We start from the raw sequence: 26,558 nt of genomic DNA, 5'->3' as shown, positions 1-26,558 counted from the left end.
TGTACCCGCCAGATATATTAAATCACAGTTCTCATCACCCCTCCCACCACCTGTAGGTCATATAGTTACAAGCATACAAGATGTGGAGAGCTGATCATCTCTGATCAGCAAGCAGGTCCTCCAGATCTCTTGGGAGATCTTTTGGGGTGGAATCTAAGGGACCTCTTTTGAAGCTTGTAGGACCTTTTTGACCTTCCAGACCCAAAAAAAAAAATTCATTCAAGAGTTCCATGGTTGCTCGTTGGCTCTGCTCATCATCTCTGCAGTCCCAAATTTCCTCCAGATGTTCCACCCAACGGAGATCAATCTAGTCATATTATTTAATTTTAAATTCACTGGAAGGGAGAAGACCTCCGGGTCTTCAAGAAAGGATCTCCAGTCTACAGAAATGTGCTTGGTGTCTGTGGAGACCTTTTCATAACAGTTGGAGCTGGTAGGGTGGAGGTTGCCTGGTCTTTATTTCTTCTAGAGAAGTGAGCCTGAACTGAGATGATGTTGTTGTTAGTTGTAAAGCCGTGTCCAATCCATCGCAACTCCATGGACAACATTCCTCCAGGCCTTCCTGTCTTCTGCTATCGCCAGGAGTCTATTTAAGATGACACCGACTGCTTCAGTGACTCCATCCAGCCACCTCGATCTCTGTCGTCCCCTTCTTCTTTTGCCCTCCATTGTTCCCAGCATTAGGCTCTTCCCCAGTGAGTCCTTCCTTCTCATTAGGTGGCCAAAGGATTTGAGTTTCATCTTCAGGATCAGGCTTTCTAAAGAGCAGTCAGGGTTGATCTCCTCGAGGACTGACCGGTTTGATCATCTTGCAGTCCAAGAAACTCGTAGGAATCTTCTCCAGCACCAGAGTTCAAAGGCCTTAATTCTTTGGTGCTCAGCCTTTATTTCGCTCTTCCTTTTTCCCCCTAAAAAGTTCTTTTAGATTAAAAAAAAACATAAGAAAAAGATAGCATTCAAATCCTTCTTCCTATCTTGCTGACCTTCTACAGGAAAGGCTGGAGGTTGACTTACTCAGTCAGGAATGGTTGACCTAAGAGTTGCAGTCTGATTGAAGTCATGTGTGTCTCTTCCTTCCTCACAACCCCTTCTCTCCTTTCTACCTCGCACTTGTGGGGAGAGACTTCCCCATCTCTGGCATGTCCTTACTTGAACAGCAGACAGGGGGAGATGACGAGGACTGACCCTGTAGAATTGGAGCCCTTGTGCAGCTTCCCAGCTCATGAGTTAAGGCTCAGCTCTGAGTGCCTTGGCTGGCTGACTCATCTGGAAAGAACCCAAAGAGTCATAACTGTAATGAATGATTAATTGGTCTAAATGTTAATAATGGTGAAGGAGGCTGTAGAAATTCGTCTTACGGTCAAAGGAGAAAAGCCAAGTTGGCTGGACAGGAACTTGGAATATTCAGTTCTGAAGAAAAGCAGGCTTGTAGGAAACATGAGAGCCTTTTTCCGGTCCCTGACAAGAGGCTAGAGGAAAAAATGAGTAGAAATTATTTTCTATAGCCACCGAAACAGATCAGAAAGAGTGGGTGTAAGTAGTGGCTTCCTAGATTTCATTTAAAGATTGGGAGAAACTGCCTGGATCTAGCACTGGGAAGGTCTACTGTATCTCCCTGGAAATAAGACTGGGTCTTATATTAATTTTTTCTCCAAAAGACACATTAAGTCTTATTTTTGGGGAAATACGGTCCATCTAAATGCGTCCATCTGGATGGCTGACAATCTTAACTGGGGCTTATTTTTGGGAGTAGGGCTTATATTACGAGCATCCTGGAAAAAAAAATCATGCTAGGGCTTATTTTCCAGTTCGGTCTTATTTTGGGGAAAACACAGTATTGAGCCTCTGGAGGCTTTTCAAAACAGCTTGGACAACCACCTCTGGAAGGTGGTTTAATGGATTTTCCCGAAGATTGCCGAAGGCTGGAGGAGATAAGATAAATCTTCATGGTCCTTTCCAACTCTACAGTTTTATTGATTTTATGATAACGGAATATAGGAAAGATGTGTTCTTGCCCTTTGATCTCAGTTTCATTTCTTCCAAGATAGAAAATAGGTTCTCACACCTTAGTGTCTGGATTCCAGGGATGAAATGCTACCGGTTCGGACCGGTTTGCCAGAACTGTTAGTAAAAAATGCTACCAGTCTGGCGAACCGCTAGTGAAAAAAAATGCTACCGGTTCAGGCAAACCGGTATTTCCAATGATCAGCTGTGCCGCGCGATTTATATTCGCTAGAAAGCAGGAAATCCTGCTTTCTAGTGAATCTAAATCGTGCGGCAGAGTTTTTCCCCCTCCCTCACTGTTCTACTTATCTTTGCAGACTCAGAAAAGGCTTCGAATCCTCCTTTTTCAGTGCTGTGTGATAATGTCTGTGGCACGCATGCGCGCGAAGTACATATTGGCTGCGCACTGCGCATGCGCACACGAAGCAAACCAGTAGCAAAGTGAACCAGTAGCAGACTTCAGAGCATTTCGCCCCTGCTGGATTCCATTTTCAGCCTTAATTGATCCCGGGATCTTTTGGGAAGCTTCCAAGCTGCTGCTGGTTGGTGCGCCTTCCTAGGTGTACAACTTTCTTTCTTTCTTTCTTTTTTTTATTCAAAAAGTTTTACAGAAAATTTTTCCCCCCTTTCCCCCCACCTCCCCTCCCCCCTCCCTTCACAACCCCCCTCCCCCCCCCGACTTCCCGGAACGAGCACAAGGTATAGTTAAAAATAAAACAAACATATGCTAAAAAATTTTCGTCCCAACTTAATTATACCCCTACAATCATCAATTCCTAACTTCCCCCGAAAACAATCAAAAATAATACATCATAATCATTCAAAAACAGTCTGATAACTCTTAGTCTGATATCTACGTTGAATATAGTCAATCCATTTTTTCCATTCCTTTAAGTATCTTTCTTGCGTATTGTCTTTCAAAAAGGCTGATATCTTTGCCATCTCAGCCAAATTGGCAACTTTCAATATCCATTCTTCTATTGTAGGTACTTCTTTTTTCTTCCAATATTGTCCTATTAGTAATCTTGCTGCTGTTATTAGATTTAAAATCAATTTAGTCTCAATTACTGTACAATCCGTAATAATTCCCAACAAAAAAAATTGCGGCAGGAACTTTATCTTCTTTTTCAAAACATTTTGTAAAATCCACCAAATTTTTATCCAAAAGGCCTTTATATCCTTACAAGTCCACCAAATAGGAAAATATGTAGCATCATCACAATTACATCTCCAACATTTTGCTTGCATATCTGGGTACATACACGATAATTTCTTAGGATCTAAGTGCCATCTATAAAACATTTTATAAAAATTTTCCCTCAGATTCTGTGCCTGTTTTTTTTTTTTTTTAATTTGAATTTATATCCCGCCCTTCTCCGAAGACTCAGGGCGGCTTACATTGTGTAAGGCAATAGTCTCATCCTATTTGTATATTTATATACAAAGTCAACTTATTGCCCCCCCAACAATTTGGGTCCTCATTTTACTTACCTTATAAAGGATGGAAGGCTGAGTCAACCTTGGGCCTGGTGGGACTCGAGCCTGCAGTAATTGTAATTGCAGGCAGCTGTGTGTTAATAACAGGCTGCATTAGCAGCCTGAGCCACCTCCCAGCCCAATTTGTCCTTCCAAATTAATCACGTTCTGCTGCGGTTTGTAGAGGGTTTGGGTGACCATCTTTTATTTTAGAGCAGTTCTTCCTTTTGAAAGAAATTTGTTAGCTCAACCCTATTTTGGTCAAGAAGGACCTAAGAGTTGAAGATGAAGGGAATCCAGAGAGGAAAAAAGGAAGAATGAAAAAAGGCAGAAGGGTGCAATCAAGGCAGTGATGTTATTTGGATATTTGACCAAATTTGGAAGCTCAGGGACGTCACTCCTGGTTCTCTTAACCTGGAGAGTTCCAAGCTGTCAACTTCTGAACTCAGCGTGTCCCCATGCTCTGTCCTTGCCTTCTTTCACGTTTCAAATGTTCTTGTCTCTTTCAGCCCCTGTACAACCAGCCTTCGGACACGAGGCAATACCATGAAAACATTAAAATGTAAGTAGCCAGAAGCAAAATATCTCCCGTTTCAGTACTTCATGACCTCTAGGTTTCAAAGGTACAGCCCAGGAGGAGCCACAGTGGCTCAGTGTGTCAAAAATTGAATTTTTTTTTGACAGCTCTCCCTTTATCTGTGTATCTATATCCATCCACCCATCTGTCGGTCCGTCTATCCATTTATCTATAGCTATAGCTATCTCTATAACTATTCATACAGCTATCAATTTATCTGTCTATTTTTATCCATATATCCATTTATCTATATCTACCTCCCTATCTATATACATCCATTTATCCCTTTATTTCTCCCTCACTATTTCTCTCTATCCATTTATCTCTCCCTCCCCTCTCTACCTATCTGTCCATCCCTCCGTCCCTCCCTTTATCTATTTCTACCTATTTATCTCTATACCTACATACCTATGTCAGAGGTGGTATTCAGATGGTTCGGGCAAATCAGTAGCAGTGACTGCAGGTGTCCCCCCCCCGTCCCCATCTCCCCTCCCCCAGTACGTAAATGCTGTCCTATTTAGCCACATTTTCGAAGGTGGGCGCATGTGTGGAAGGAGCGTGCGCTCAGTGAGTGTGCAGAAGGCCAGGTACAGGTGTGGAAGGCACATGCGTGTGAGTGAAGCAAGTGTGTGTCCCTGCGACAAACTGGTGGCAACAGTATGTGAAACCCACCCCTGATCTATATCTATCCATCCATCCATTTATCTATCTATCCATCTTTCTATATTCTATATATAGTCTATCTGTCTGTCTCTGTCTCTCTGTCTCTCTAATCTAATGTAATTCGATCTATCTCTCTGTGTGTCCCTTTTTGTGTGTTTAAGCTGGGGCAGAAGGCATGTATTCCTCCATGGACAGGAACCTGAGTTTTATAACCCCCTACCTTGTGGCTTTAAAGCTTCTAATTTTCCTTCTCTTGGCCTGGCATCCCCTGCTAGAGATGTTTGCTGCCAGGAAGCCGGGCCAGTTCTCTGCCTGATTTTCCCCGAGGGCTGCTTGCAAACACGGCGTGCCTCCTCCTTCCTCCAAGCGTCTATGTTTTCTCTCTAGCTTCTCAGCTGCAGCAGCCAACCTCTGTTTGCTTCAGTTCTGCCCCTGGGAACGAGGCACGTGATGCCTGCAGGAGCTGGCCTGGCTTAACCTCTCCAAAAGCAGCTTCCTATGTCTTCGATGAGCGGCACATTTGCCTGGAGAAACAGCCCGGCACTCTGTTGCACGTTTGAGGTTCTCACGGGCCACTCCCAGGAGATTTGCAGAGGGAGCTACAGGGTTTGGAAAAGAGGAAAGAGACGAAAGAGCATCCAGAAGATTTTTTTGGGGGGGGGGGGCAAGACAGACGCCAGGGTTCCCAGCACCTAGCACCGCACCCTGAATTTTTTTGCTGACTTTCTAAATGCAGAGCAGTTCATCTCCTGAAGATTGCACAAAAGTTTAAAATGTCAGATTCAGCTGCCTTATTTCCCCCCCCCCCCAATTTCTAAAGACTGTTTGGTGAAGTTAGGAGATTCTTGGCAACTTCCAGACCAGGGCTTCTCAGCCTTATTAACTTTAAGATGGTGGACTTCAACTCCCAGTATTCCCCAGCCATCATGTTTTAAGGCAGGCGGACTTCAACTCCCAGCATTCCCCAGCCAGCATGCTGACTGGGGAATCCTGGGAGCTGAAGTCCACACATCTTAAAATTGCCAAGATTGGGAAACACTGCTCCAGATGCTTTCTGCTGCTCTTAAACACACCCAACTTTTCCTTTCTTTGTCTTCAGAGAACTTTTGTTTTCCCCAGCTGCCTCCATCCCCAGAAAAATGGATCCACGACTGCCGATTCCTGAATTTAGAACTTATCCTTCATTGAGTTTGAAAAGGCCCCAAATATCCCACTTCAAGGGGTTTAAGCCTTAGGTGATGGTGTTTTGATCCCATCATAAAATCTAGAAACACGGGAGTTGGCTTCTACAGGAGTGGGATTCATCGGAAAAATCAGATTTAAATCTGAGCTGGTTGGAGAGTTTTCTCTTTTTTAAATTACCCACTGCAAAGCAGGTTTTGAAAGCAATTCGGCTTCTTAAATTTCAATACAAGCTTTATTCCATTATTGTTCTGCATCTCAGAACACAATAGAGAGGGTTTTTTCCGCTATTTACCTTTATTTGTAAAATTGGCTGCTGGTGTTCCTTATTAAGGGCTATTTTATGCTGAAATGAAGGTAGCTGCCACCTGCAGAATGCTGCCTTAGAAATTAAATTTGGGGGTTTTTTTTACAGCTGAATCCTTTTTTTTTCCAGCCAAAGAGGAATTCAGCTTCTTGGTTTAGCGTCTGCCTCTCGATTCAAGAAGCTGGTTTATCTTATTTATTTTCTTTCAAAAAGAGCAAATGGGATGTTCCTGTTTTTACAAATGCAGATGTTTTCAATCCAGGGTGCCTAAGTAGCAGGTTGGGGTTTTTTTCTATCGCAAACAGATGTTACTTTTCCTGCCAAGGGGAAAAAACGATAGTAAAATTGTGTTTGCAGGCATCCCATTTGGCTTAGTTCCCAAATTGGCCATGTTCATGCCATACATCGGGACATAAATGATATTATCTAGGAAAAGGACGACAAAAGAAGCTTTGCGGGTATTGCGTGAATGAAATTGCAAGCTGGAAGTGGCCGAGCTAAACTGGTTGCGTGAATACAGCTAAGGGTATGGTGAGCCAAATCAGAGTTTATCAGGGACTTTCCCAAAAGCCAGGAGAATTCTAATCCCACTTTAGGCCTGAAAGCCAGCTGGGTGACTTTGGGCCAATCACCAGGAGATGGTGAGTTCTGATTCTGTGTTAGGCATGGAAGCCAGCTGGGTAACTCTGGGCCGATCCTTCCCTCTCAGCCCAACCCACCTTGCAGGGTTGTTGTTGCAGGAAAATAGGAGGAGGAACAAGTAGGTATGCTCACAGCCGTGAGATTAAAATAATAAAACTGGGATAAAAATAAATAAAGAAAAAAAGAAAAGAAAAAAGAAATAAAAGGCCCAGAGTTGGTGGCATGACAGTGCATTGCAGCGGCTGCTGTCATTGTAGCTAGCAATTCGGGGTGTGGAGGAAAAGTGGGTCTCCCTTGGTCCCAACTGAAGTTTTCGTCTCTTTTGCAGAAACCAGGCAATGCGGAAGAAGCTGATTTTATACTTCAAGAGGAGAAATCATGCTCGTAAACAGTGGGTGAGAAATTTTTTCTTCCTTTTGTGAAACCCAAAAACGGGGTTCGGTATTCTTGTCATTCTTGGGGTATTCTTGGGGATTGCAGGCAGGCAGGCTGCAAGCAAGCAGCTGTTCAGAGGGCGAAATTCAGGACAAGTAACAGATGGAAACTTATCAAGGAGAAAGATCCAGCCTAGAATTAGGGAGAAATTTCCTGACAGTGAGGACAATTAATGAGTTGATTTTAATATCAACTTAATAAGACTTGCCTCCAGAAGTTGTGGGTGCTCCAACACTGGAGGCTTTTAAGAAAAGATTGGACAACCATTGGTCTGAAATGGGATTGGATCTTCTACTTGAGCAGGGGGTTGGATTAGAAGACCTCCAAGGTCATTTACAGATTAACAGAGTTGGAAGGTACCTTGTAGATCATCTAGTCCAACCCCCCCGTCCAAGCAGGAGACCCTACTATACCATTTCTGACAGATGGCAGTCCAGTCTCTTCTTGAGAGCCTCCAGTGATGCAGCTCCCACAACCTCTGAAGGCAACTTCTGTTCCATGGGTTGATTGTTCTCACTGTCAGAAAATTCCTCCTTATTTCCAGGTTGAATCTCTCCTTGCTCAGTTTCCATCCATTATTCCTTGTCTGGCCTTCAGGTGCTTTGGAAAACAGCTTGAACCCCTTCTTCCTCTCTGTGGCAGCCCCTCAAATATTGGAACACGGCTATCATGTCTCCCCTGGTCCTTCCAACTCTTTTATTCTGTATTCTGTGCTCTATTCTGGACAAGACGTATTGGATGGAAACTAACCAAGGAGAGATCCAACCTAGAATTGAGGAAAATTTTCCTGACAATGAGAAACTTTAATCAGTGGATCGGCTTGCCTCCAGAAGTTTGTGGGTGCTGGAGGTTTTTAAGAAGAGATTGGAGAAGAATAGTATAAGGTCTCCTGCTTGAGCAGGGGGTTGGACTAGAAGACCTCCAAGGTCCCTACCAACTCTGTCATTCTCTATTCTGTAAATTCACTTCCTTAGATGATGTCTTTCATTTTCTCAAACCCGTTTCTTTTGGTCTCCTAAGTCTTTTTGTTCAGGTTAGGGTTGTCTCTTATGTCAGCCACACTGCTTTTAATGCTTTTAATCCTTCGGGCTTCCATCTCCAAGTAGACACATCTTGAGTTTTGGAGACACATTTATAGAAAAGCCTTCCTTTCTGTCCCTTCAGGTTGCAGATCTTTATTTATTTAACTGAGGACCTGAACTGAAGAATGGTCAAGCAAATGGCACCGCTCCATAAATTGATCTTTCTTGCTTTGCTTTCCTTGGTGTGTGCACTGTGTTGCGTTGTGTGAATGTCAATGGCCTTGTTTTTTAAGACTGGAAAACCGATCGCTTCATTGGCTATCGGTTTTCCAGTCTTGGTTGCACACCAAGCCTCCCTGGGAAATCTTGCTTCTTGCAAAAGGAAGTGAGAAGTCTCTCAGCCGGCTCATGCAGAATTCTTGATTCTTGTGGAACTAAAGCCACCCTAAAACCATGATTTATTGATGAAACCATAATGGGGCCAGGTTCATGCCAAGCCACACACAGCGGTTGCCAATCTGCAGTAGCTGCGTTCACACAATATGCACCCTCCCCACTGAGATCAAAGGGTGAGGTTGCAGGTTGAATGAATTCAAAAGTTTGTGGTTCTCCACCAGGTGTTTCAGAAGGTGTAAACTGGACCTGAAAATCCCTAGAAAACCAGGTTCAAAATGGATTTGGGGTGTGGGAACCCCCTTTTATGACTTCTCTCTGTTTCTCTTTCCATGTCTCTTCAGGAACAGAAGTTCTGCCAGCGGTATGACCAGCTGATGGAAGCTTGGGAGAAAAAAGTGGAACGCATTGAAAATAATCCGCGGCGCCGAGCCAAAGAGAGCAGAGTCCGTGAATATTATGAGAAACAGTTCCCGGAGATCAGAAAGCAGAGAGAACTTCAAGAACGAATGCAAAGGTCAGCTAGTGCTCCATTTATGGTCTCCGAGGTAGGACAAGTGGTGGCCAGGAGATTTAGATTCCAGAGGTCGTTTCCGCCTTCCCAAGGAAACCTTTGGTCCTTCCCTGGAACCCAAATCTAGCCCTCTGCCCCAATCTAGTTTACAATCCTCTCTTCTGCCCACCAGAAGATTTGAAGAAGGAAGATAGGACCATCTCAAACCATCTCAGTTTTTTGTTTTGTTTTGTTTACATTTATATCCCGCCCTTCTCCGAAGACTCAGGGCGGCTTACAGTGTATAAGGCAATAGTCTTATTTTATTTGTATATTTACAAAGTCAACTTATTGCCCCCCCAACAATCTGGGTCCTCATTTTACCTACCTTATAAAGGATGGAAGGCTGAGTCAACCTTGGACCTGGTGGGACTAGAACCTGCAGTAATTGCAGGCAGCTGTGTTTTAATAACAGGCTTCTTACAGCCTGAGCCACACCGCGGTTGACTTTACAAAGGACTGCAACATAAATTACAAAGCCCCCTCCCAGAAGTTTGCTGTCAAATTGCAGTTTTTAATCCTAGAGAAGGATTGGCAAATACATGCAAAGGGGAGCAGCTCTCTGAAACGCAGGTTATTGGGTTGGTTTGCATTGGAGTTGAGCTTCCAATTGTGTTGGAGTTCCACCAGGCGAGGGTCTCATCGTCATTGACTCATTTCTTCATACAGAAGCCCCCTCCCAGTAACTGTCTATGGAGATCCTCCATCATCCAGGTCCTGGTTGTCCCAAAGGTGCTTTTTCAAGAGGCAACTGGGCTTTCTGTTTTTTTCTTTTGAAGACGTTTCACTTCTCATCCAAGAAGGTTCTTCAGCTCTGACAGGATCGTGGGGAATTCCATTCCAATTCCATTCTCTACCATGCAGTCGGAGCTCAAGAGGCTTCTTGGATGAGAAGTGAAATGTTTTCAGAGAAAAACCAGAAAATCCAGTTGCCTCTTGAAAAAGCACCTTTGGGACAACCTCCCAGTAACTTTTTTTTGGGGAATGTGTAGCTTTTCAAGAGAACCAGTGGGTCACCCAAACACGTGTGTGGTGCCAAAGAAGATCAAAACACTCGGGGCAAAGTCATGCTCAGCTAAACCTTTCTTGGCAGGGCCTATCAAACTGAATCCCTAGAAGGCCTTTGACGCATTGGGTCCTGCTCCCACAACCCCTCCTTCTGGTCTACTTTTCCCCCACACCCTCTGCCTTTCGCAGCACAGATTTTTCTTCCTCTTTCTTGGCCCCGGTGGTTGTCATTCGGAGGCCATGGCCAGCGAGAAAGAGACGATCCTTCTTTCAGCATTTTTCTCTGCCGTTTCTCAGCAGGGGAGGACAAAGAGGCAGCGGATTCTCCATGTCGGCAGCGCGCAGCGAGCACGAAGTGTCGGAGATTATTGACGGGCTCTCGGAACAAGAGGTGAGGCTGGGTAGCAGTTCTCCTGTGGTTGAAGTCCTCTTCTTCTCGGCTCTCCTCTCTTCCACTGGGGAAGGGTTGGCCCCACCACAGATCTGGAGACAGGAACTGGTGGTTCAGGCTGTTTCCAAATTGCATTAACTTCAGCCTCGCCGATCCTGCCTTGTGCTAAGGGAAGCCGATCTCTGGATGGGTTGGACCAAGAGCTTTTCCTGCACTGTCCTTTGGGGGCTCTCATCTCCTGCTTTGGAGACCTTTTTAGCACTAGCACTAGCAATAGCACTTAAGAGTTATGCTTTACAGCCCTCTCTAAGCAATTTAGAGAGTCAGCATATTGTCCCCAACAATCTGGGTCCTCATTTTACCCACCTCGGAAAGATGGGAGGCTGAGTCAACCTTGAGCTGGTCAGAATCGAACTGCTGGCAGTTGGCAGAGTTAGCCTGCAATACTGCAGTCTAACCAGAGCACACCATGGATGGATGGATGGATGGATGGATGGATGGATGGATGGATGGATGGAAGGGAGGCAGGGAGGGAGGGAGGGAGGAAAGGAGGGTCAACCTTGAGCCTGGTGAGATTCGAATTGCAGAATTGCAGGCAGCTGGCAGTCAGCAGAAGTAGCCTGCAATACCGCACTCTAACCACTGCGCCATCATGGCTCACCACCAGCCACCAACCAGAAGCATTCAATGGACATCAACCCTCTGATTTAACTTTTTGGAAGACCTCCCCATTCATTTGCCAGTTGGCTTTTGTAAGAGGGAGGCCTGAAGCCAGCTGGATTCTCCCGACCTAGGGAAAACTCAGGTGGAGCTACATTCTCCAGCGTTTCCTGTTTCAGTACTGATTGTTGGCATAATCAACATTTGACTGGATCAAGCCAAAGGCCTGTCAAATCCAGCCCACCTTTGCTCTTTGATGGGTAGCCAGATGTTTCCAAGAAGTCCACCTGCAGGAAATAAGCTCTGTGGTCCTCTCCTTTGCCATCTCCACAGTTCTCCGAGGTGGATTTCCTCAGTATCTGGAGTTTCCCATCACTCTTACAGGTTAACAGAGTTGGAAGGGACCTTGTAGGTCATCTAGTCCAACCCCCCCCCACCCAAGCAGGAGACCCTATACCATTTTTGACAAATGGCAGTCCAGTCTCTTCTTGAAAGTCTCAAGTACATAGCTAACGTAACTGGAGAAACTGGGTCATGTCCAAGAACCTTCTCATCCAGCACCGGGCTTCCTAAAATGACACCTTCGAGAAGCTCACAAGCTTGGACCTGTAGACTGTAGCTATTCTCCCATTATTTGTCCCCTCCAGAAATCATATTCTGGGATAGTCTACCTCTGGCCGTGGAAGTTCCACGTAGACGTCGTGGGAATCATTTATTGGCTTTCCAGCATTTCTATATCGTACTCGGTGAAACCAGCATCATCAACAGAAATTCACCATTAGTTAACCCTTCATTCTCCATCGGTCCCAGCAGGACCTCACGGGTTTATGAAATGAAGCCTGATTTAAAAAAAGAAAAAGGCTGGGCTTAAACTCTCAGGCTCTGTTTTGGGGTTGGGAGGAAATTCACGATGGTAATTACTCGAAAGGTGGGATGAGACTTAACAGCAGATGGACGAAAGACCATCTCCTTGCCTCATTTCCCAGTTTGTCCTCTTGTCGAAGTCTCGGGTTGATACTCCCCTCCCCCCCCGTCCCAGTGCTCTGCTTCCGCCCAAGGCCCTTTCCTCTCTTCCCTACCAGAATCTGGAGAAACAGATGCGCCAGCTTGCCGTCATCCCGCCAATGCTGTATGACGCGGAGCAGCAACGCATCAAGTTCATCAACATGAACGGGTTAATGGATGACCCCATGAAGGTCTACAAAGACCGGCAAGTGATGAATATGTGGAGTGAGCAGGAGAAGGAGACCTTCCGAGAAAAGTGAGTGGAGCGCAATGCCTTGGTTGTCCTTGAGCGGGCAGGCTAAGAGGAGGGGGAGGAGGAGTTGGGAGGACATCTGTGGCCAACCTCACGTCCCTTCCTGGTTTGCAAATCACCAGTTTAACAGTTGGAAGGGACCTTGTAGATCATCTAGTCCAACCCCTCCCCAAAGCAGGAGACCTTACACCATTTCTGACAAATGGCAGCCCAGTCTCTTCTTGAAAGCCTCCAGTGATGAAGCTCCCACAACTTCTGAAGGCAACTTCTGTTCCATGGGTTGATTGTTCTCACTATCAGAAAATTCCTCCTTATTTCCAGGTTGAATCTCTTCTTGTTCTGTTTCCATCCATTGTTCCTTGTCGGGCCTTCAGGTGTTTTGAAGCATGACCCCCTCCTCTCTGCAGCATCCCCTCAAATATTGGAAGGCTGCTATCATGTCTCCCCTGGTCCTTCTCTTACTAGATTTAGCTGTGTCCAATTCCTGCAACCGTTCATCGTATGTTTTAGCCTCCAGTTCCCTCATCATCCTGGTTGCTCTTTTCTGCACTCTTTCTAGAGTCTCAACGTGATTTTTATAGTGTGGTGACCAAAACTGGATGCAGTATTGTAGGTGTGGCCTTATCATTGCTTTATAGAGTGATTGTTGTTGTTAGTTGCGAAGTCGTGTCTGACCCATCGCAACCCCATGGACAACGTTCCTCCAGGCCTTCCTGTTCTCTACCATCCTCTGGAGTCCATTTAAACTCACACAGACTGCTTCAATGACTCTATCCAGCCACCTCGTTCTCTGTCGTCCCCTTCTTCTTTTGCCCTCCATCTTTCCCAGCATTAGGCTCTTCTCCAGTGAGTCCTTCCTTCTCATTAGGTGGCCAAAGTATTTGAGTTTCCTCTTCAGGATCTGGCCTTCTATTATTTTATTTATTTATTTTATTATTTAAATTTGTATACCGCCCTTCTCCCGAAGGACTCAGGGCGGTTCACAGCCAGGTAAAAAATACACAATACACAATAAATACAATTAAAATACAATTAAAAAACTTATTAAATTGGCCACAATTAAAAATTTAAAATAAAAACCCATTAAAACCCATAGACTTAAAAAAACTAACCCAGTCCAGCGCAGATGAATAAGTGAGTTTTAAGCTTGCGGCAAAAGGTTCGGAGGTCCGGAAGTTGACGAAGTCCTGGGGGGAGTTCGTTCCAGAGAGCGGGAGCCCCCACCGAGAAGGCCCTTCCCCTGGGCGTCGCCAGACGACACTGTCGCGCCGACGGCACCCTGAGGAGTCCCTCTCTGTGAGAGCGCACGGGTCGGTGAGAGGTATTCGGTAGCAGCAGGCGGTCCCGTAAGTAACCCGGCCCTATGCCATGGAGCGCTTTAAAGACGTTCACCAACACCTTGAAGCGCACCCGGAAGGCCACAGGTAGCCAGTGCAGCCTGTGCAGGATAGGTGTCACTCGGGAGCCACGAGGGGCTCCCTCTATCACCCGCGCAGCTGCATTCTGGACTAACTGTGCAGCTGCATTCTGGACTAACTAAAGAGCAGTCAGGGTTGATCTCCTCGAGGACTGACTTGTTTGTTTATAGAGTGATACTAGTAGTTAATACTAATACTAATACTAATTCTTAACTCTCTTCACCCCCAACGTGCATGGGCCATGGTGAGGAATCTGGGGAAGTATAGCTCCGAGTGGAGCTCTTCATCTTTGATTGGGTAGATCCCTGGAGATGATTATACAGGTACTCCTCAATTTGTAACAGTTCATTTAGTGACCGTTCCAAGTTACAACAGCAGTGAAGAAGGTGACTTAGGGCTGTTTTTCACAGTTACGACCTTTGTAATGTCCCCATGATCATGTGATCAAAATTCAGTTGTTTGGCAAGTGGTTCATACTTACGACGGTTGTCGTGTCCCAGGGGTCATGCGATCCCCTTTTGCGGACTTCCAGCAAGCCAAATCAAGGGGGAAGCCCGATTCACTTAACAACCAGGTTACTAGCTTATCCACTGCAATGATTCCCTTAATAACCGTGGCAAGAAAGGTCGTAAAACAGGGCAAAACTCACTTGAGGAATGTCTCACTTAACAGCAGAAATTTTGGGCTCAATTGTTGTTGTAACATCCCACAATTGTATCTGTAGAATAGTCCTCAGTTAGCAACTGTTGGAAGTTACAATGGGCCTCCCGAAAGCTACTTGCGACCCAATTCCGGAGTTCCGACAGCTCCCCACATGGTCACATTTATTTATTTATTTATTTATTTATTTGATTTTTATACCGCCCTTCTCCCGAAGGACTCAGGGCGGTGTACAGGCAAGATAAAACCAACAATACAATATACAGGTTAAAATACAATTTAAAAAACTTATTTAAATTAGCCTGGAGATTAAAATTTGCCATAAACTAAAAAACCCCGTTTAAAAATTAATAAATTTAACATTAAAATTCCGATTTAAGCCAGCCCCGCGCGGATAAAAAGATGTGTCTTCAGTTCGCGACGGAATGTCCGAAGGTCAGGTATTTGGCGTAAACCCGGGGGAAGCTCGTTCCAGAGTGTGGGAGCCCCCACAGAGAAGGACCTTCCCCTGGGGGCCGCCAGCCGGCATTGTTTGGCGGACGGCACCCTGAGAAGTCCCTCTCTATGGGAGCGTACGGGTCGGTGGGAGGCATGTGGTAACAGCAGGCGGTCCCGTAAGTACATGACCCCCTAACCCTTATGACCACCTGCAGCAATTGATGGTCCCTTGACTGCGATTTACAAAGGGTTTTTTGCTGGTTTCGGACCAAAAAATACCCATAGAAATACATGGTTTCACTTAACGACCGCTATTTTCACTTAGTGACCGCAGCATTCACTTAATAAAAAGAATAAAAAGAATTTGTAAAAATCGGGTCCAGTCATATGAGTGACTCTAAACTGCAAGCATCATTACAGTGGAAATTCTGGCCTCCATTATGGTCATAAGTCGAGGACTTACCTGCACAGAGTATCTGTAGGACCCCCTCTGCTGGGTATCATTCCAGCCCAACTCTTGCTTCTGATCAATCACCATCATTTAGCATTGTGCAGCAGCCGCTAAAAAAGCCAACACAGTTCTGGGCTGCATAAACAGAGGGATAGAATCAAGATCACGTGAAGTGTTAGTGCCACTTTATAATGCCTTGGTAAGGCCACACTTGGAATATTGCATCCAGTTTTGGTCTCCACGATGTAAAAAAGATGTTGAGACTCTAGAAAGAGTGCAGAGAAGAGCAACAAAGATGATTAGGGGACTGGAGGCTAAAACATATGAAGAACGGTTGCAGGAACTGGGTATGTCTAGTTTAATGAAAAGAAGGACTAGGGGAGACATGATAGCAGTGTTCCAATATCTCAGGGGTTGCCACAAAGAAGAGGGAGTCAAACTATTCTCCAAAGCACCTGAGGGTAGAACAAGAAGCAATGGGTGGAAACTGATCAAGGAAAGAAGCAACTTAGAACTAAGGAGAAATTTCCTGACAGTTAGAACAATTAATAAGTGGAACAACTTGCCTGCAGAAGTTGTGAATGCTCCAACACTGGAAATTTTTAAGAAAATGTTGGATAACCATCTGACTGAGATGGTGTAGGGTTCCCTGCCTGGGCAGGGGGTTGGACTAGAAGGCCTCCAAGGTCCCTTCCAACTCTGTTGTTATATTATATTATATTTAATGACCCCATAATCCCTTTGCGGGGTGGAGTCTGGGCAACTGAATGGAGCTAGCAGAATGTTTGAACGGCCGGATGCTCTTCCTGTCGCCAGTGTGGAGTTTTGTTCAGCAGATACGTTTTCAATGTGCCCAGAGAGAGAAATATCTGCTTCTACCTAGGATTGAACTCACAGCCTCCTGATTGTGAGTTGAGAGCGCCACCTCTAGGTTACCGCACCACTCCCCAGCTCTTGCTTCTGATGGTTATGTAGAAAGAAGCAACAGTTGCTTGCTCCAATCAAGTTATCTTCATGGTCAGTTTCTTAATCGTTTCTTTGGTTCTTCTTCTTGCAGGTTCATGCAACACCCAAAGAATTTCGGTCTTATCGCCTCTTTCCTGGACAGGAAAGTAAGTGGACATTTCTTTTAATCCTTTCTCACAACTCCCTTTAATCAAAGCACCTTCATCCTACAAGCTGGACCTTCTGTGAAGAAGCTTTTGGGGCCTTCTTGGTTTCTTCCCCAAGCTGCATTTATCAAAACAGTAGCCCAACTGCAAACTTCAAGGAGGCATTTCTTCCCAAGGTCCCCTTCTGCCCGGGACAGCTGTTTCCAAGGAACCACTGAGAAAAGCCGTCCACCCCTCTTCTAAGAGTTGGCCGTCTTTGTTGACAACCCTCTTGTGGGTTGTGGTGCTTTGAAAAGGAACAAAAATACCACAGTGGCATCAGAAGGTCCATATTCTGTGGTGGGATTCAGCCGGTTCAGGATGGTTCGTGCGAACTGGTAGTTAAATTGCTGGCTGGCCCCACCTCTTCCAGGAGTCCCCACCGGCCCCATCTTGGCTCCCAGGCAAGTCCAGGGAGGCCTCCTAGGTCCAAAAAAGGGATTGGGGGGTGCGGCGCATCCCCCCCCCCACAGCCCGTTTTTGCTCCCATGGGGCTGCAGGAGGCTGAGTGCTGCCTGTCACACACCCCTGGCCACGCCCACCATGGCCACACCCATCCAGCTGGCCATTAGGGCAGAGAACCGTGGGTTAAATTATTTGAATCCCATCACTGTCCATATTGTATTATCCAAGGCAGGGGTCTCCAACCTTGGTCCCTTTAAGACTTGTGGACTTCAACTCCCAGAGTTCCTCAGCCGGCAAAGCAGGCTGAGGGACTCTGGGAGTTGAAGTCCACAAGTCTTAAAGGGACCAAGGTTGGAGACCCCTGATCCAAGGTATGCTTCCCTCCCACACCTCTGTTGCTAAATATCATCAACGTGTGTCTCTGTTGTTTTTCTTTTTCTAGACAGTGGCGGATTGTGTCCTCTACTACTATTTGACGAAGAAGAACGAGAACTACAAGAACTTGGTGAGAAGGAATTACCGCAGGCGAGGGAAGAACCAGGTAAGGAAACCCAGTGGGAAGATGGAACGTGTCTAAGGACTCAGTGAGATCAAGCAGCAACATCTTGTAGGGCTGTACTAGGCCTTGGTTCTAGGGTTCTAGAGAGGTTGTAGGCCTTGGTTCTAGGTTCTGGAGAGGCTGCCTCAAAAAAGAGAGGGTCAAATTATTTTCCAAAGCACCAGAGGGCAGGGGAAGAAACAATGGTTGGAAACTAATCAAAGGGAGAAGCAACCTGGAATAAAAGAGAAACTTCTTAACGGTGAGGACAGTTAACCAATGGAACCGCTTGCCACCAGAAGTTGTGGGTGCTTCATCACTGGAGGACTTTAAGAAAAGATGGGACAGTTACTGATCTGAAATAGTATGGGGTCTCCTGCTTGAGCAAGGGGCTGGAATAGAAGACCTCCAGGGTCCCTTCCAGCCTGTTCTGTTCTGCTCTGCTCTGCTCTGCTCTGCTCTGCTCTGCTCAACTCTATTTCTATTTCTATTCTATTTCTATTCTGTTCTGTTCTACTGTCCTATCCTATCCTATCCTATCCTATCCTATCCTATCCTATCCTATCCTATCCTATCCTATCCTATCCTATCCTGTCCTATCCTATCCTATCCTATGTCTTCTCCACCTTGGTTTGTGAGATCTTTTCATCAGAGGTGCCCCAAATCTTTCTCAGTCCTCCTTTAAAAATCCACAGCAAATGCTTTGCCACCCTCCAGGGACCAGGGGTGCGAACCTCTAGACCAAGATTCTTCCATGTGCGCTCTGTAGAACTGCACAAAGCTCCATTATTCGTGAAGAAACTAAACAGGGAAGAACCCAACCAAATTTTGGTCAAAGTTTTGGCTCCCCCCCCCCAATACAGCTTTAAGGACAACCTCATTTGCTGTAGTTTGGCCTTTTGATCAGGAGTTCTGTGGCTTAAAAAAAGGATGGAAAAGTTCCCTTCTGGACATGACTGAATGATACCGCCAGTGCATTTGTTTAACATGGCGAAGGATGAATTTGTTGAGTGTTAAAAAAATCAATATTAAGGGGAAATCCCTGTTTAGTATAAAAACAACCGGGGAATCCAGATTTGTGATTCTTCCTGTTTATTCCTGGAACTGCCTTGTTATTTTCGGAGCTCCAGAGCCGGTTTATTTAGTCTGAGATGTTTGTTAGGGTGCCAAACTTTGCTGGTTCCCTTTTAGCCATTTGGACGTAAGACTGCAACGAGACGAAGGGAGAGATTGTAGCATTGCTTGGAGAACAGAGAAGAAAAATCAGGAATTGCGGGGGGGGGGGGGGGAGAGGTAGACCCCTGTAATACAGGTAGTCCGTGACTTATAACCACAATTGAGCCCCAAATCCCCGCTGCTAAGTGAGAATATTTGTTAAGTTAGTTTTGACCCATTTTATGTCCTTTCTGGCCACAGTTGTTCAGTGTATGATCAGTGATGGGTTTCAGATTATGCTACTACTGGTTCACGCATCGTAGCGTAGTGCCTGCCTTCCATGCGCCCATGCTCTTTGCTCTCTCTCATGCCTTCCGTGCATTGGCCAGACTCAAAAACGTGCCTAAATATTTCTGCTAGCAGTTCGGGCGAATCGGTCCGAACCGGTCCGAACCGGCTAAATATCACCTCTGTGTATGACTGCAGTTTTTAAGTGAATCTGGCTTTCCCATTGTCAGAAGGTCACAAAAGGGGATCACGTGATCCCAGGACACTGCAACGCTCATAAATATGAACCAGTTGCTGAGGGTGTGAATTTTGATTACGTTACCACGTGTGTGTGTGTGTGTGGTGTGCCACAACGTCATAAGCACGGGAAATGATCATCGGTCGCTTTTTCGAGTGCCCTTGAACCTTCGAATGGTCACTCAACAAATGGTTGTAAGTCGAGGACAAACTGCATGCTAGGAGAAACCGGAGCTGCGGGTGAAAATATTGTAAAATTTTCACCGCGCGAAGGAGACTTGGAAGCTCTTCAAGTGGTGATGAAACGTCTTGCTGGCTTTATAGTTTCTGCTTTTACCTAGAAAAGGAGCTGAGGTGGCTTTTAAAGGATCTTTTCATGCTCATTTGTGGTCTGTGTGGGTGGGAGGCTTGCACGCAGAGATGGCGGTTGGACAGCCAATAAAAAGCTTTATGTCAACTGACAAAGCATCCCTTATCTGCCCTTGAGTTGCCATAGGCCAGGGAGGATGGGAAACCGAGGAAACAGCACGACAGCCAAAGACAGGTGCACATTCCAGACTTATCTCTCTCAAGGCTGTCTCCCAGGGTTACTCACAGCTGCCTGAGGGGCATGGTCTCTACAACTGGCAAAATTGCTCCATTGGAGAGTGTGATTGATGACACACCCTGGGGGGAGGGGGGGAAACTACGTAGAGTCAGAGCTGGCTTCACTTGGGAAGCTGCTGACACGAAGCTCCAATAAACAGCTGGATTGAAGCTTGGCTCAAGGCTCATGATTTAATTAGGGCATTCGTCAGAACCCTGATACTTTAATTATTTGGAGATTTTGTTCTCCTGATTTTGGAGGGGGTGGGGGGGTGGGGAGACTTTGTTTGCCTCTGAATGTTTGTATGTCTCAATTACCCTTTATTATTGGATCCTCAAGTTGTCTCCTTTTGGTGGCTCTTAGTTACGGAAAACTCCTCTGCTCTTCAAAGGCTCATCCCAGACATTTCTCAGAAAGCATCATTAGCCCATTTGCGCATGAGGGTTTCATCTGAAGTTCAAGACGGTGGGAGGAATTGGCCCCCCTTCCTGAAGCCTGTGGGGTCTTTCGTGCTCTCTGAGCTTGGTGGTTTGCTTGCAGATGTTCCATGACCCAACTAGGTTACATCATCAGTTACATTTAGGTCACTAGATAATATCTAGTGATATACATACTAGATCGGGGGTAGTCAACCTTTTTATACCTACCGCCCACTTTTGTATCTCTGTTAGTAGTAAAATTTTCTAACCGCCCACCGGTTTCACAGTAATGAGCCGTGTATCGTCGTCTGTGCATGCCTCTCGTGTATCGTGGATTGGGTTTGTGGGGGGGGGGGCTGCCGGCTACCAGCTCTGCTTGTCTGTTACAGCTGGGTGGTGTGGGGGGGAGATGCGCGAGCTATTCTGGGACGAGGCTCCTTTGTTTGCGGTCGCAGTGTAGCGCCATTTAGTTTCACTTATGTAACGTGAACTAAACTTATGCGCGGGCGATACAAATAGTATATTTTCAGAAATTTAAATTGTCACAGGGAATTTTATGAAAACCTAATGAAAATGTTTTTAATGCTATGAAATTTTTTTAAAAAGTCAATTAAATTAAAAAAAAAGGAAAGTGCTTCAGTATCGGACAAAACCCCTACCGCCCACCATGAAAGCTGGAACGCCCACTAGTGGGCGGTAGGGACCAGGTTGACTACCGCTGTACTAAATAATGTCATCAGCCCTTAATAATGTTAACCTGGTTGGGTCATGAAATGTCTGGAAGAAAATAACCAAACTCAGAGAGCACCAAGAAGCCTATAGTCCTTCTCCTCCTCCACTCTGCAAATCCTGCTCCCTTCTAGCACTGATGATGTCACCTAGTTGAGTCATGAAACGTCTTGCCAGAAAACCACCGAGCTCAGAGAGCACCAAGGACCCCACAGTTCCACCCTGAGCTACAGCTAAGATCCTCTGTTGGCTTCCTTCATTCCCCGACTTAGTGGTTTATATAAAATAATGGAACGGCAACTGCTTGCAGAGACTTTCTGGATGACTGTAGAGGCTGGATGAATTTAGAAACAGCCTTTCTAACAAGGAAACCTGCACCACGCCAAGATGGAAGAGGAGAAAAAGAAAAGCCCAATGAAAAATGGATGGGTGGATAACCACATGTTGCTGTGTGCCTTGGATTAACCAACAAATACTATTTGATGACTAATGGAGAGCTGGCAACACAAGCATTCTTCTAGGTTTATCCTCCCATTTCCTTCCTGTCTTAGTCAACATGGCCAGCAGCGAGGGACAGGAGGAGCTGTCAGTCAGGAAAGATGGAGGACCGTCTCTTTGAAAAGGTCCAGAACTGCCCGACTACTCAAAGGATCAATCATGAAAGATGGAGGACTTTGAAAAGGTCCAGAACTAATCAAAATTGAGGGTCCTACCAGGCTTCCATCAGAACACCAGGCGTGATCGGGAACTGCCTGACACCAGAGATTTGGATGGATTCTTCTCTGCTGGTAGTCAAGGTCTGATTGGGTTGATCCCTGGAAATTATACAGACAGTCCTCAATTTAAAAGAGTTCATTTAGTGCAGGGAACCAAGGGACCAAGGTTGGAGACCCCTGATTTAGTGACTGTTCAAAGTTACAACGGCACTAACAAAAAGTGATTCATGATTGTTTTGCCAGCCTTACGACCATTGCAGAAGCCCCATGGTCACGTGATCAAATCTTTATGACGGTTGTAGCATCCCCCGGGTCATGTGATCCCCTTTTGCAACCTTTCGACAGGCAGAATCAATGGGAATGAATGGGAAAGTTCACTTAACAACCGTATTACTAACTTAACCGCTGCAGTGATTCACTTATCAACTGTGACAAGAAAAGTCGTAAAATGGGGGCAAAATTCACCTAGCAGATTTCTCACTTAACAACAGAAGTTTTGGGCTGAATTGTGGTCGTAAGTCGAGGACTGCCTGCCTTAGTGTTATTTTGTTGTATGTTTTTTTTGAAAAATTAAAGGCAGGGAGAGTTGGAGAACAACTACTTGGAAGTCTTCCCAGAAGTCAGGGGTATCTAAAAATCGGGGTTGTTAAACTCAAGGTCCGCGGGCCGCATCCAGCCCACAGGGTTGGGTTAGGTTAGGTTTATTAGATGTCTATACCGCCCTTCTCCCGAAGGACTCAGGGCAGTTCACAAGCAGCATAAAAACAGAATTCACAATAGTCATAAATAAATTAAAAACAATATAAAAATCTAATTAAATTTTGGCTAAACAATTAAGAATCTTTAAAATCAAATAATAAAACCCCAATTAAAACAACACATTACACATTAGGCCAGCCCTGCGCGATGAAACAATAGGGTCTTGAGCTCGCGTCGGAAGGTCCGGAGGTCGGAGAGTGATCGTAACCCTGGAGGAAGCTCGTTCCAGAGGGTAGGAGCCCCCACAGAGAAAGCTTTCCCCCTGGGGATCGCCAGCCGACATTGTTGCACCCTGAGGAGACCCTCCCTGTGGGAACGCACAGGTCGATGGGAGGCTACCGGTGGCAGCAGGCGGTCCCGTAAGTACCCCGGTACCCCGGGTGCTTAAATCTTGCCCACGAAGCTGGCCTGGAAGGACCTGCCGGTCAAAATGCCCCCCCCCCCACACACACCTTTCCCCATTTTGGCCAGTAAAGTGCTGCAGGAAGCCATTCAGGCCAACAATGGGGCTCAGGGGGGCCTTGTGCGGCCCCCGACTCCCTGTTTTGGCCGGCAAGGTGCTACAGGAGGGGTCACACCTGGGCTGGCCCAAGGTGGAGAACTACAAGAGTGATTCGGCCCTCGAAGAAATCCAGTTGGACACCCCTGGCTTTAGATGAATACTTAAGTTAGGTTTCAGTTAGTTTTAATGAAGTTTTGGTTTAGGCAGCAGGTTTTGGAGGTAGGTTGCATTGAGGGTCTGAAGTCTACTTGGGTTGTTTGGCAATTTAGCTTTGTTTACTACGCGCACAGACACACCACATTGTAATAGCAGATTGTGTGACCTGGGCCTACACCTTAAGCCAGATGAAGTTAGGTAGGATGGTCAGTCAGTCGATGGATCTCAAATGAGGACAGTTTAGGATTGAATGAGTTGTGTAAATGGAAGCGGTTGTATCCCACTAGAGAAAATTGCAAATTTGCAAGGCAAATGACCGCTTTTGCCCACTTCAACAAACTGACACACACCACACACACACTCACAAACACCAGTGTGTTGACTCATTTTACGGTTGAAGAAAACCTGCATTTGTGGTTTGGACAGAAGGCTGTTTTGACCCAGATCAAGAACGTTGTGTTTCCTTTGCGCCCCTCCCGCAAAGAGTTCAAAAAACCCAGAGGCCAGAAGTATCCACAGTATCTAAAAGGGCTTTATTGTTACGCTGTGGGGCGCGCTGTGCATAACACAACTGCACAAGTGTGTGTGTGTGTGTGTGTGCTTGTGTGCTGTGCACATGCCCCCAGGGAGGACTCTGTGACCTTAAAAGCCGGGGGCTGGATGGTGGGGAGAGTGTTCCGCTGAAGGGTTAACGTTGGCCTCGGTGGAGATGAATCACGCCAAGGCTGTAGCCAGCGCCGAAGGTTCCCGGTGACGAGAGCGGTGGTTTTATAGCTCATGACTCATCTCGGGCTCGTTGACGGGCGCAGAGCGGGGCCGTGTTATTCCAGTAGATTGCAAAATCATAACAGGAATGTCGTGGCGAGTCCACGGCTCAACTATGCAAATCCCCAGGAAGCCATTTGAGCCGGAGAGCGTGAAGCACGCCACACGGGGATGGCCGAGCGATGAAGAGGCCTCGGGCGCTGCAGGCAGAAGGGACACTGGTAGTGCTGAAGTCCTGGGGAGAACAGGCCTGGGAGGTGAGCCGGGTTCCCGAGAACGAAAGGAGAGGCGCACGAAACATTTGGCTGGGAAAGGAAAAAACAAAAATTCCTCCACCCTACTTGTTATTTTCCACACGAGGCCAAGGGACACCTCTCTCTCCTGTCCTTTTCTGACCCAGAGAAGTAAAGTGGGGGGGTTCTGAAAAGGACTAGATGACACCCCCCCCCCATGATGGGGAAGGGGGCAGCTTCATGGGGTATGTACGGGAACCTCTCCGAATGCGCGGAAAAGAACCCCACGAAAAGTCTTCCTCTCATCCCCAATTCGCCCGTCCTTCGTTTCCCCCCCCCTAAAAGTAGAGCTAAGCAGGATGGGGGGTGGCCTATAAAGGCATACACCCCCCCTCCCCTCCCCTCCCCTCCCCATCCCTCTGGGCCAGCCAAGAGAGCTTGGAAGCGCTTGTGCAGTTTGTACGCTCGAAGTGTGTCAGAGAGCCATGCCAAGAACAGGTCCCAAGAAGGGGGAAACGAAACAGCAGAGGCACAGCAGCGCTTTGAAGCACATCCCTGGCCACACGCTCCACGCACTGTTTACAGGAGCCCCTGTGCTCTGGGGGAGATAAGTTATCGCGCTGGGCTGGGGTTGCCTTGGTGATGGGGGGGGAGTGTTGCCGGCGGTGCCCTGGTGTGAGCTTGCACAATGGTGTGTGTTGGGGGGGAGAACGCTGCTGGGATGCTGAATGCCCCGGGCAGGGGAATTAGAGCTGTGCCACGCAGGGGATGCCGCAAGAAATCAGAGCAAAGGTCAGGCGTTGTTTATAATTTATGCGCCGCAGCAGCGGAGGAGGAGAGAGGCACGGTGCCAGCGGCTGCCAGGCATTCAAAGTTGGGGAGGAGGATTTTTGGCCTGGGAGGGAGGGGGGGGGGGAACCCTGCGGCAGCAACCCAGGAACAGGGAGGGGTGGCTACGCAGGCAGGATTGTTTGCAACCTGCAGAATGATTGAGTCAGGAGGAGAAAAACCGGGACGTGGGTCCAGAGAAGGAACACGAAGCCTTTGCTGAGTTTGGGGTGGTGGGTCGAAGCCGATTCTCCTCTTCTTCTTCTTCTTCTTCTGCATGGGACCAATTGTGGCTACCATGGTGGGTGCCTCGGCTTGGAAAGGGTCCCGGAAGGCCATCCAGCCCATCCCCCTTGCTCGGGGCAGAAATCCTAATTGGAGCATTCTTGTGTGGGTTTGGAGGAGGGCCATCTGTGGGATGGATGCCTGACTCATTTAGGCAGAAGTTCACCAGGCTTGTGCTGGTCATGGTGGCTTAGGTGCTCCCAGCCTGCCAAACCCAACAGACAATCTCAGTTCTCAGGGATTCAAGAAACAGAAAACTGATCCTTGTTTGATTCTTCTGACTTATGACCACAATCGAGTCCAAAATTTCTGTGGCTAGGTGAGAAATTTGTTAAGTGAGTTTTGCTCCATTTCATAATCTTTCTTGCCACAGTTGTTAAGTAAATCACTGAGGTTGTTAAGTGAGTAACATGGTTGTTAAGTGAATCTGGCTCTCCCGTGGACTTTACTTGCCATAAGGTCACAAAAGGGGATCATGTGACCCTGGGACTGTCATAAATATGAGTCAGAAGCCAAGCATCTGAATTTTGATCACGTGACCATAGGGATTCTGCAGCGGTCATAAGTGTGAAAAATGGTTGTAACTCACTTCTTTCCGTGCCATTGTAACTTTGAACGGTCACTCAGTGAACTGTTGTAAGTTGAGGACTACCTGTACAGAATTGGGCACCCTCGTGGCGCCCACGTGACACCTCTCCTGCGCAGGCTGCACTGGCTACCTGTGGCCTCTCCGGTGCGCTTCAAGGTTTTGGTAACCATCTTCAAAGCGCTCCATGGCTTAGGGCCGGGTTACTTACGGGACCGCCTGCTGCCACCGACTACCTCCCACCGACTCGTGCGCTCTCACAGGGAGGGACTCCTCAGGGTGCCGTCCGCCAGGCAATGCCGACTGGCGACACCCAGGGGAAGGGCCTTCTCTGTGGGAGCTCCCACCCTCTGGAACGAGCTCCCCCCAGGATTACGTCAACTTCCCGACCTCCGAACCTTCCGCCGCGAGCTTAAGACACATCTATTTATCCGTGCAGGGCTGGCCTAGGGTTTGATTTTTATAAATTTAATTTTAATGGGGTTTTGTATTTTAACTATAGTTTTAAATTTGGCCTAATGGAATAAGTTTTTTAAATGTGGTTTTAACATGTATTTATATTATATTTATGTTTTATAAGGCTGTAAACCGCCCTGAGTCCTTCGGGAGATAGGGCGGTATAAAAGTTTGAATAAATAAATAAATAAATAAATAAATTGGAATAGGAGTAGGGAGAGCAAGG

General features: G+C 46.6%; 1 protein-coding gene across 10 annotated transcripts in view; it reads left to right on the top strand.

Annotated features, from left to right (window-relative positions):
- The window catches only part of NCOR2 (nuclear receptor corepressor 2), a 236,236-nt gene that overhangs the window by 89,973 nt on the left and 119,705 nt on the right, over window positions 1–26,558 (top strand). For 7 of the 10 annotated variants that reach the window (XM_058158809.1, XM_058158813.1, XM_058158812.1 and 4 more), the window contains exons 8-14: window positions 3,990–4,042; window positions 7,180–7,246; window positions 9,046–9,218; window positions 10,560–10,653; window positions 12,396–12,574; window positions 16,596–16,650; window positions 17,537–17,635. In XM_058158809.1, coding sequence (XP_058014792.1) covers window positions 3,990–4,042; window positions 7,180–7,246; window positions 9,046–9,218; window positions 10,560–10,653; window positions 12,396–12,574; window positions 16,596–16,650; window positions 17,537–17,635 — 720 coding nt within the window. Of the gene's footprint in view, window positions 1–3,989; window positions 4,043–7,179; window positions 7,247–9,045; window positions 9,219–10,559; window positions 10,654–12,395; window positions 12,575–16,595; window positions 16,651–17,536; window positions 17,636–24,007; window positions 24,202–26,558 lie in introns of those variants that run through there. The other 3 variants (XM_058158811.1, XM_058158820.1, XM_058158817.1) reach the window with 2 other exon arrangements.

Source organism: Ahaetulla prasina, chromosome 15 (assembly GCF_028640845.1).
Source record: "Ahaetulla prasina isolate Xishuangbanna chromosome 15, ASM2864084v1, whole genome shotgun sequence".
Taxonomy (NCBI): domain Eukaryota; kingdom Metazoa; phylum Chordata; class Lepidosauria; order Squamata; family Colubridae; genus Ahaetulla; species Ahaetulla prasina.
Note: the sequence above shows the minus strand (reverse complement) of the source record. Positions and strands in the feature narration are given on the sequence as shown.